General features: G+C 66.2%; 1 protein-coding gene across 1 annotated transcript; it reads right to left on the minus strand.

The window, feature by feature from the left end:
• Nucleotides 1–750: 750 nt before the first annotated feature.
• Nucleotides 751–1,687, minus strand: LOC138824570 (dnaJ homolog subfamily B member 8-like). The gene has a single exon (XM_070018421.1). It carries the CDS (start codon nucleotides 1,499–1,501, stop codon nucleotides 824–826), a length of 678 nt encoding a protein of 225 aa, XP_069874522.1. The 5' UTR covers nucleotides 1,502–1,687; the 3' UTR covers nucleotides 751–823.
• Nucleotides 1,688–11,185: the final 9,498 nt, after the last annotated feature.

Genomic DNA, 11,185 nt, shown 5'->3' on the forward strand with positions numbered 1-11,185 from the left:
GTGTCATTGTGCCCAGCTCCCTCACCAGGTGCCAGGTCCCGCTTTGTCCTAGCAGTGGGGCTTGCTGGGGCCTGCCTCTGTCCCACGGGGTCTCAGGACTAACCCTAGGCTCGTGTTCACTGGAGGAGATGGCGCGTGCCAGGGCCCCGAGTGCAAGGCGTTTGGGGGGGCCAGGACGGGGTCCGTGAGGTCGAGTGTGGCAGAGGCTCAGCACTGGGACCCGGTGCTGGGAGCAGGGGGGTGTGGCCGGCCTCACGGCCAGCAGTCTCGGTATGGGTGGTCACACCCAGCCTGGCTGCCACCAAGGGCCCTGAGGTTGGTGTGAGGGGCACAGGGGGCGTGGCCGGGGGCACAGGGGGCGTGGTCGGGGCACAGGGGGCGTGGCCGGGGGCACAGGGGGCGTGGCCGGGGCACAGGGGCGTGGCCGGGGCGCAGGGGGCGTGGCCGGGGCACGGGGGCGTGGCCGGGGCGCAGGGGGCGTGGCCGGGGCACAGGGGGCGTGGCCGGGGCGCAGGGGGCGTGGCCGGGGCACAGGGGGCGTGGCCGGGGCGCAGGGGGCGTGGCCGGGGCACAGGGGCGTGGCCGGGGCACAGGGGGCGTGGCCGGGGCACAGGGGGCGTGGCCGGGGCACAGGGGGCGTGGCCGGGGCACAGGGGCGTGGCCGGCCGCCCCGGCTGTGGGGTGCTGGCCACACCCTTCTCTGGGAACGATGCCGGGCAGGACGGAGGCCCCACACCTGAGGCGCGCAGCTCCCCTGAACTCACTCAGCATATTTATTAGCGGTCAGCCCACCTGGCGGAGACCGGCGGAGCTGAGCCTGGGCTCACTTGCTGTCCACCCTCTTCAGCTGCTCCTTGCCGTTGACGGTCACGGACGTGAGCTGCCCGTCCTCCTCCACCTCCACACGCTCCTGCCCGTTCTCCACGATGCGCTTGGTGGTGATCTTGTGTCCGTTGACCATCTCCGTGGAGGACATCACAGACTTGAAGCCGGAGCTGCCGGCCCCCGAGCCCCCGAAGGAGGTGGACGAGAAGGTGGAGCGGCCGCCCCCGCCGGCGCGGCCCAGCGAGTCGAAGGCCGAGAAGGCCTCCACGAAGGCCGGGAACTCGCCGAAGCCGGCCGTGAAGGCCCCGCGCAGGCCGTGGCCCCGGCCCCGCTCGCTGCCGAAGGGGCCGTCCCAGAAGTCAAAGGAGAAGGGGTCCAGGCCCCCGAAGAACTCCCGGAAGATGTCCTCGGGGTTGCGGAAGGTGTAGCCGCAGGCCGGCCCCGCCCCGCCCGCCCGCCAGGCCTCGCAGCCCGCCCGGTCGTACACCAGGCGCTTCTTCGAGTCCGACAGCACCTCGTAGGCCTCGGACACCTGCTTGAACTTCTTCTCGGCCTCCTCCTTGTTGTTGGGGTTCTTGTCCGGGTGCCAGCGCAGGGCCAGCTTGCGGTACGCCTTCTTGATGTCCTCGGCCGAGGCGTTGGCCTGCACGCCCAGCACCTCGTAGTAGTTGGCCATGCTGCGCGGAGGGTGCGGTGGAGCTGGCGCTCGGGCGGGGCCGGCGGTGGCGGGGCGGAGCTGGCCGCTGGCGTCTGCTGGCTTGGGGTGGACAGGCCTGGCGCGTTCAGCTTGCCATAGCACTGGCGCCCGGGGCGGGAGCGGCCTCTGCCGGAGCGGGGCGGGGGTGGCGGCGCTGCCTGGGGCCAGCTCCTGGGGGGGCCAGGGCCTTTGTGACATCAGCTCCGGGCGGGGCGGTCCCCACCCCCAGCTCCGGACCCTGCCGGGCTGGACGTGGGCTCTGCCCCAGAGGGGGTGGCCGTGACGGGCTGGAGGGTCTGGGGGGCTCAGGAAGCTGGAGAGCCGCAGGGAAGCGGGGGAACAGCAGGCGTGGACGCCTTCCAGGCGGTGGGCGTCCGTGACTTGGAAGCCAGCAGTGTTGGGCGGGTGCTCGGCCCAGCGCTCACCAAGTGGCCCCTCCTTCCTCTGCCTCTTCCTCCCTCTCCCCCCCCAACTTACCTTGTCCCCACCCCTGGTGTCCCCCCACCAGCTCCCTGCAGTCCCCAGTTTCCGGCACCTCACAGGTTCTGGCCAGCCCCGAGCGCCAGCAGGGACAGCAGCAGATTCTGGAAAGGTCTGGGGAGCCTACAGCACCAGCCGCCACGCGGTCCCCGCCCCCGCCGGGCAGCCTTGCGTGGGCCCAGCCCGTCTGTGGGGCAGCAGCCGTGCCCATGCTGGAGGAGACAGGCGTCCGCGCCGCAGACCCCCTCCGGCCACAGGGACGGCGGCAGGCCAGGAAAGGCAGGAGCAGCCGCCGCCTGGCGCTCGGGGCTCACCGCGGCTCGCCCGCATGCCGGCCCAGGCGCCCACCGCGGCTCGCCCGCATGCCGGCCCAGGCGCCCACCCCAGCCACGCCACCACCGCCACCGCCGGGTCGGGTCCAGACGGCCTAGAGGCAGAACTGAGACCGCGGCCGCCGGCTCAGCACGGGCCGGGGTGGAGGCGACCAGCAGGACTTGGCAAGGCCCTGCCCCCCTGCAGACCCGGGGCCGTGAAGGAGGCCAGGTGGGTGAAGGCTCCCGAAGGAAGGCGCAGACGGCACTGGAGGCCAACGTGCAGGGCCGGCTCCCCTGTGTCCCGCAAGGCCTGGAACCTCTGGGGCCCAGGGGCAGCAGGACCGTGGGGAACACAGGCAGAGGCCTGAGCACCCTGTCCCGGCTGCCGCTGCTTAGCTACCAGGTCACTTGGCCTCACTGAGCCTCTCTGGCCCTCTGGCCCCAGTAGACGGTGAAGCCCCGTCCCCGCAGAACAACTTCCTCTCTGGGGAGCCCGGCTTCCAATATTGCACCCTCCAGCCAACCCCTCCTGTGATCTGGAAAGAGAGAAGGCCACAGGTGACCAGTTGATCTCCAGGCAGAGGCTGGCCTCATATGCTGGGAGGCCCAGAGAGGGTACAGCACACCCCAAGGTCACACAGCAGGCCAATGAAGCTCTCCCCCAGGGCAAGCTGCTGGAGGCCCAGGAGAGAGCCGATTTGTATTCTGAGTGGCCAGAGCCCCTCTCTGTCTCTGTAATTAATGGAGTGGCTTTTTAAAAGGATTCTAATCATTCCCGATCCTATCTGCTTATCGCCAGTGTTCCTAATTAGATGATCCTGGCAAGCACTCTGCTAATTCTCTCCAGTCCCACACAACCCCACCTGCAGTGGGCAGCCCACCCCAGTCCACCCTTCCTGGCCAGATGGACAGTTCTTGGCCTTCTCCCCATTCCCCCAGGGCCTGGGGTTCTCTAACCATATTACTCCCAGGATGGATGGGTGACAGGGATGGATGGATGTGCCACTGGATGGACAGAGTGACAGTGAGTGACAGGGCAGAGTGGTAGACAGCTATGAGGATGGATGCATGGATGGATGGGTGCATGGGTGGGTGGGTGGGTAAGTGAATGGAAGGATGGATGCATGGGTGGATGGATGGGTGGATGGATGGACAGATGGATGGATAGATGGAAGGATGGATGCATGGATGGATGGGTGCATGGGTGGGTGGGTGAGTAAGTGAATGGAAGGATGGATGCATGGATGGGTGGGTGGATGGGCAGATGGAAGGATGGATGCATGGATGGGTGGATGGATGGATGGAAGGAAGGATGGATGCATGGATGGATGGGTGCATGGGTGGGTGGGTGGGTAAGTGAATGGAAGGATGGATGCATGGATGGATAGATGGGTGGATGGATGGATAGATGGAAAGATGGATGGGTGGATGGATAGATGGGTGGATGGATGCATGGATGGATGGGTGGATGGATGGACAGATGGATGGATAGATGGAAGGATGGATGCATGGATGGGTGGGTGGATGGGCAGATGGAAGGATGGATGCATGGATGAGAGGATGGATCGATGGAAGGAAGGATGGATGCATGGATGGATTGATGCATTGATGAGTGGATAGATGGATGGGTGCATGCATTCATTGATGCATAGATGGGTGGATGCATTGTTGGATGAATAGATAGGTGTATGCATGGATGGATGGATGGATGGATGCATTGATCGATAGATGGGTGGATGGGTGGATGGATGGGTGTATCATTGATGGATAGATGCGTGGATGAATGGATGGATAGATGGATGTATGCATGCATGCATTGATGGATGGATGGGTGGATGGATGGATGGTGGATGACTGGATGGATAGTGGATGGATGGATAAATGGTGGATGGGTGGATGGATGTGCATGCATTCATTGATGCATAGATGGGTAGATGAATGGATGGATGCACTTATGGATGAATGGATAGGTGTATGCATGGATGGATGAGTGGATGCATTGATCGATAGATGGGTGGATGGATGGATGAGTGTATCATTGATGGATAGATGCGTGGATGAATGGATGGAGGCATGCATGCATGCATGCATTGGTGGATAGATGGATGGATGGATGGATGGTGGGTGACTGGATGGATAGTGGATGGATGAATAAGTGGTGGATGGGTGGATAGATGGTGCATAGATGAGTGGATGGATAGGTGGATGGATGGTGGATGGGTAGATGCATGGTGGATGGATGGATGGGTAGTGGAAGGGTGGTAGATGGATGATAGATGGAAGAATGGTAGATAGATGGATGGATGATGGCTAGATGGGTGGATAATGGATAGATGGTGAATGGATGGTTGGATGGTGAATGGATGGGTGGATGAATGATGGATGGGTGGATGGATAGATGGTGAATGGATGGATTGATGGATAATGGCTGACTGGATGGAGGGATGATGGATGGATAGTGGATGGGTAGATGGATGGTGGATGGATGGATGGTGAATGGATGGTGGATGGATGGATGGCTAGATGGATGGGTGGATAGGTAGGCAGATAAGACTGAGGGACAAGAGTCTGGTGGTGAAGGGTTCAGCCTGCTAAGCCAAACAACCTGAGTGTGGCCCCCGCACTTGCACTGGCTATGTATTCTTCGGGAGGCCATTCACCTTTCCGTATCTCGTTTTCTCCAGCTGTCTGTTGGCGGCCGTGATGTCCTCCTAGAGTGATGTGAGGACAGCGAGAGGCAGAACGGGCTGGGCTCTCCTGGGGCCAGGGTTGATACTGGGAGGAGAATGAGCGGTGGGGGGGGCACGTGTGGACCGTACTGGGGGTGACGTGGGTACTGGGGTGACGTCGGTCATGGGAGGGTGATGTGGGTACTGGGGTGACGTCGGTCATGGGAGGGTGACGTGGGTACTGGGGGTGACGTCGGTCATGGGAGGGTGATGTGGGTACTGGGGGTGACGTCGGGAGGTGACATCAGGGGTGACATCGAGGGGGTGGGTGATGTTGGGGGTGAGGGTGACGTCGGGGGTGAGTGACCTCGGGCTGTGACGTCAGGCTGTGACGTCGGGGTGGGTGACGTCGGGGTGGGTGACGTCGGGGTGTGACGTCGGGGGTGACGGGGGTGTGACGTCGGGGTGACGTCGTGGGTGACGTCGTGGGGTGGGTGACGTCGGGGGTGGGTGACGTTGGGGGTGACATCGAGGGGTGGGTGACGTCGGGGGGTGACATGGGGGGGAGTGACATGGGGTGACATCGGGGGAGGGTGACATCGGGGATGACGTCGGGAGGGGGTGACGTCGGGGGTGACGTCCGGGGTGCGTTTCTCAACAGGGAATCACCTGAGCGCCCAGTGCGGGCCTGGCTGCCGCCCGCTCCGGAGCAGAGCGGGTCCCGCGCAGGTGGCTCCGATCCAGCCCCAGCCAGGGCGGGGAGGGTCCGCAGGGTCCCCGGGCCCAGCCCCAGCCAGGCCAGGGAGGGTCCGCAGGGTCCCCGGGCCCAGCCCCAGCCAGGCCAGGGAGGGTCCGCAGGGTGCCGGGCCCAGCCAGGGCGGGGAGGGTCTGCAGGGTGCCGGGCCCAGCCAGGGCGGGGAGGGTCCGCAGGGTCCCCGGGCCCAGCCCCAGCCAGGGCGGGGAGGGTCCGCAGGGTCCCCGGGCCCAGCCCCAGCCAGGGCGGGGAGGGTCCGCAGGGTGCCGGGCCCAGCCCCAGCCAGGGCGGGGAGGGTCCGCAGGGTGCCGGGCCCGGGCCCAGCCCCAGCCAGGGCGGGGAGGGTCCCCGGGCCCAGCCCCAGCCAGGGCGGGGAGGGTCCCCGGGCCCAGCCCCAGCCAGGGCGGGGAGGGTCCGCAGGGTCCCCGGGCCCAGCCCCAGCCAGGGCGGGGAGGGTCCGCAGGGTGCCGGGCCCAGCCCCAGCCAGGGCGGGGAGGGTCCGCAGGGTGCCGGGCCCGGGCCCAGCCCCAGCCAGGGCGGGGAGGGTCCCCGGGCCCAGCCCCAGCCAGGGCGGGGAGGGTCCCCGGGCCCAGCCCCAGCCAGGGCGGGGAGGGTCCCCGGGCCCAGCCCCAGCCAGGGCGGGGAGGGTCCCCGGGCCCAGCCCCAGCCAGGGCGGGGAGGGTCCCCGGGCCCAGCCCCAGCCAGGGCGGGGAGGGTCCGCAGGGTCCCCGGGCCCAGCCTCAGCCAGGCCGGGGAGGGTCCGCAGGGTGCCGGGCCCAGCCCCAGCCCAGCTTCGCCGTTGCGGGTCGCGGTCTCCAAGACTGAGCTCCAGATCTGGTACGAGACGGCCGGGCGGGAACTGTTTGGGGGGCGGCGGGACCGGTGTCCACCCCAGCGCACGCCAAGCTGCCAGGTGTGCGCGGCCCCGGGAGCTGCGCGGGGGGGGGGGGGGGGGGGCCGGGAGCGTGCGCGGCCCCGGGAGCGTGCGCGGGGGGGGCCCGGGAGCGTGCGCGGGGGGGGGGGGGCCGGGAGCGTGCGCGGGCCTGGGAGCGTGCGCGGGGCCGGGAGCGTGCGCGGGGGGGGGGGCCGGGAGCGTGCGCGGGGGGGGGCCGGGAGCGTGCGCGGGGGGGGCCGGGAGCGTGCGCGGGGGGGGGCCGGGAGCGTGCGCGGGGGGGGGCCGGGAGCGTGCGCGGGGGGGGGCCGGGAGCGTGCGCGGGGCCGGGAGCGTGCGCGGGGGGGCCGGGAGCCTGCGCGGGGCCGGGAGCGTGCGCGGGGGGGGGCCGGGAGCGTGCGCGGGGGGGCCGGGAGCCTGCGCGGGGCCGGGAGCGTGCGCGGGGGGGGGGGCCCGGGAGCGTGCGCGGGGGGGGCCGGGAGCGTGCGCGGGGGGGGGGGCCCGGGAGCGTGCGCGGGGGGGGGGCCGGGAGCGGGCCGGGAGCGTGCGCGGGGGGGGCCGGGAGCGTGCGCGGGGGGGGCCGGGAGCGTGCGCGGGGGGGGGTGGGAGCGTGCGCGGGCCCGGGAGCGTGCGCGGGGGGGGGCGGGAGCGTGCGCGGGCCCGGGAGCGTGCGCGGGGGGGGGGCGGGAGCGTGCGCGGGCCCGGGAGCGTGCGCGGGCCCGGGAGCGTGCGCGGGGCCGGGAGCGTGCGCGGGGGGGCGAGCGGGAGCGTGCGCGGGCCCGGGAGCGTGCGCGGGCCTGGGAGCGTGCGCGGGGGGGGGGGCGGGAGCGTGCGCGGGCCCGGGAGCGTGCGCGGCCCCCGCAGCCCAGCCGCCCGCGGCCTCGGCCTCCCTGCGCGGTCCCTGCGCGCCCACGGGCTCGTGGGCTCGTGCCGGGCGCCCAGCGCCCCAGCGCCCCCGCCGCCCCCGCCCGGCGTCCCGCCGGCCCTGCTCGCCCTCACAGCCTCCCGCAGGAGCGTTTCAATGGCACACTCACGCTTAGTTTCATCAACAAGTCAGTTTCCTTCCTAACGTCCTTGGAACATCTTACAAGAGCAATGCGCAGAGTCACACATTCAGGTCTTAAGACCAAAATGCGTTCCCTCAGAGCCACTTTCGAAAGCAGCCCGAGCCAGCGCCGGGGGGCCACGCCGGTGACCTCCACCCTGCGCTGAGGATCGAAGCCCAGGGAGGCCCGGGCTCCCGCGGCTCAGCCTGTCATCCAGCTTCGGGAGGCTGAGACCTGAGGATCGCAGCCCAAAGCCAGCCCGGGCAGGAAACGCCCATTACCCTTCAGAAAACGGAAGCAGCGCTGTGGCTCAGGTGGTGGAGCGCTGGCCTGGAGCTGAGGAGCTGAGGGACAGCGCCCAGGCCCAGCGACAAAAAAACAAAACAAAAAAGTCCATGAGGCATATCTCCAATCAACCACCAAACAAGCCGTTAGTGGAGCTGTGGCTCAAATGATAGAGCCCTAGCCTTAAGCAAAAAGCCCAGGGACAGTGCCCAGACCTGAGTGTAAGCCACAGAACCAGCACAAAAACAAAACCAAAACTAAAAAAAAAAACGTTGCATCTGTTTCTAGTGTTCTAATCATTCTTCAGAGCAGAAACGAAGCTGGCCCAGCTGGGTAGGTTGCCAGAGTTGGTCTCAAGATTAAATCTTTAGGGCTGGGTGTGGCTCCGTGGTCCAGCGGCTCCTAGCGTCGCAGGCCTTGGGTTCAATCCTCAGAACTACAAAACGCAGCGTCCAGGTCTGGTCTGAACCTCCGGCGTATGTAGGGAGTTGCTGCCCTTCTAGGCAGAGTGGCCAGGGGTGAGGACCGTGCTGCCGGAGGCAGCCAGCACGGGCTCCTCCAGCTCCCCTCTGCGGAGTTCGCAGACGAGCCCAGATCTTCCATCCACCAAAGCACGCTGGGTCTGCTGAAGCCATTTTCCATTCAGGCATTTTGTAAAACGTCAGTCTGTCTGAAGTTGATTGTCTCTGAGTGGGTGCTCCATCAGACAGACCAAGCACCCCTGGGCCAACACCTCCCCCCCAGCTTTCATCCCCCATCTTGTAAATACCAGGGAGTGTTTCCTACCTGAGGGACCATTGATCTATTCTTAGCAGCAGCATGGGGTTTGAATGCCACAACAATAACAGTTTTGTTGTATGTTGGAAACATGAGCGTGCACACATGTGCACACACACACTCTTTACTAATTCTCTTAATTTTTGAATTTATTCTAGTTTTTTGAAATAAAGTTAGAAATCATTTGGCCTTTAACAAAAACAAAAAGGAAGGTGGCTGGGAAGGTGGCTCAGTGGTAGAGCGCTCGCCTTGAGCCGCGGGGCTGAGGGACAGCGCCCAGGCCCAGAGCTCAGGCCCACGACTGGACCCCCCCAAAAAAGGAGGTGGTGGGAGTGAATGAACTGCCTTGGAGTGCGAGCTCGCTGGGGCCCGCGGTGGCACGGGTGGTCTTTCCTGCAGGGTGAGCACTCGGGGTGGACGGCTGGGGGTCCAATGGCACGGCTCCCCACCCGCGGGGTGGCAGCCTCTGGAGGCGGTCACAGGCTGGGCAGGGTTGGTTCCCGGGAATGAGGAGTGAAGGTCTGCTCTCTTGTGATGGAAAATGGGAGAAAGATGCCAAGGCTGGGAGAAGCCCGGCCAGGGGAGGAAGGCCCACAGCAGCCCCACCAGGGCGCGAACAGCTGGAACAAAGGCCGGCCCCACCCTGCGCCTGGCGCCTGGTGACAGTCCTCACCCTGTGAAGGAGGCCCCGCCAGCCTGGCCCGCGGGTGCTCTGTGTTCTCAAAACCCAAATTGTTTATGGCACAATGGCTGAGCAGGGAGTCACGGTCGGGGCCAGTGGTTTTATGAGGGAACAGAAGCCAGGTGTGGCCCAGGGCCTGGGCTCCCTGCTCCAAGGGACGTGATGGATGGTAGGACTGCTGCCCACACCCCTGCCTGCTCTACCCCCAGCCCAGGTCCGCCCACAAGGTCCTGAGCATCCGTGGGCCCAGTAATCCATTCAGTGGCCACAGAGCAAGTACTGACCCCGGCGGTGGCAGAGGCCTGGGCCCTTGTAGCCGGCACGGCCCACCTGCTGGCCAGCTTCCTCTGCCCACCACGGTGCCTGACTGGGGGCTGCTCCAAAAATGGGGTCAGAGGGGAGGGAGGAGGAAGCCAGGGGCATCACAGAGAACCTGGAGGGAGGGGGAAGGAGGGGAGGAGGGAGGGGGAGGAGGGAGGGAGGGAGGGGGAGGAGGGAGGGGGAGGAGGGAGGAGGAAGCCAGGAGCATCACAGAGAACTTGGAGGGAGGGGGAAGGAGGGGAGGAGGGAGGGGGAGGAGGGAGGGAGGGAGGGGGAGGAGGGAGGGGGAGGAGGGAGGAGGAAGCCAGGAGCATCACAGAGAACCTGGAGGGAGGGGGAAGGAGGGGAGGAGGGAGGGGGAGGAGGGGGAGGGAGAGAGGAGGGAGAGAGGAGGGAGGAGGAGCGGGAGAGGGAGGGAGGAGGGAGGGAGAGAGGAGGGAGGGAGGAGGGAGGGGGAGGGAGAGGGAGGGGGAGGATGGGGAGGAGGGAGGGGGAGGAGGAGGGAGGGGGAGGGAGAGGGAGGGGGAGGAGAGAGGGGGAGGAGAGAGGGGGAGGACGGGGAGGAGGGAGGGGGAGGAGGAGGAAGGGGGAGGAGGGAGGGGGAGGAGGGAGGGAGGGAAGAAGGAAGGCAGGAGTGGCACTGAGTAGAGGGGAGAAAGAAAGGAGGGGGAGGGAGGGAGGGAGGGAGGAGGGAGGGAGGGGGAGGGAAGGGAGGGAGGGAAGGGAGGGAGGGAGGGAGGGAGGAAGGGAGGAGGGAGGGAGGAGGGAGGGAGGAGGGAGGGAGGGGGAGGGAGAGGAGGGAGGGAGGGAGGGGGAAGCCAGCGGCATCACTGAGAACCCAGGACTCCATGTGGTCAGCCTGAGCTGGGCTCTGAATTCTGGCTTTGGGTTGCAGGCAAGTTGTAGGTTCTAGTGTTGGATTCTAGATGATGGGTTCTGTGTCCTCTGTGCTAAGCTTTGAGTTCTGAATCCCAGGCTCTGGGTTGTAAATTCAGGGCCCACGTTTAGGACCCTGGGTTCCTGGCTCTCGGTGCTAGGCGGAGTTCCAAGCCCCATCTTGGGGTTCTTGGTTAAGTTCTGGATTCTGAGCTTCAAGCTTCAATCCAAGATCTAGGTTCAAGGGTCCACATTGTTTCCTAAGTTCTGGGCACAAGACTTTCAGTCCTGGCTTCTGGGTTCTAGACTGCAGGCTCTAGGCTCTGAGCTCTCCTGTTGAGTGCAGGGAGCCGAGCTGCACAGACAGGATTCTCGCTCTGGTCACTGTGTGGCCCCAGCACCTGGAATGTGTGTGGTATGCAGGGGTGTCCAACAGCACGCATGTGTGCACTCAGGAGGACGTGATTTCAGACACACAGTCCTGCGGCTGTGACCTGGGGCACAGGCTCTGTCTTGGCCTAGGGCGGGGCAGCTGGCGGGGGAGGGGGAGCTGCTGAACTTGCCTGT

Source organism: Dipodomys merriami, unplaced genomic scaffold (genome assembly GCF_024711535.1).
Source record: "Dipodomys merriami isolate MVZ:Mamm:240054 unplaced genomic scaffold, mDipMer1.0.p SCAF_13, whole genome shotgun sequence".
Lineage (NCBI taxonomy): Eukaryota > Metazoa > Chordata > Mammalia > Rodentia > Heteromyidae > Dipodomys > Dipodomys merriami.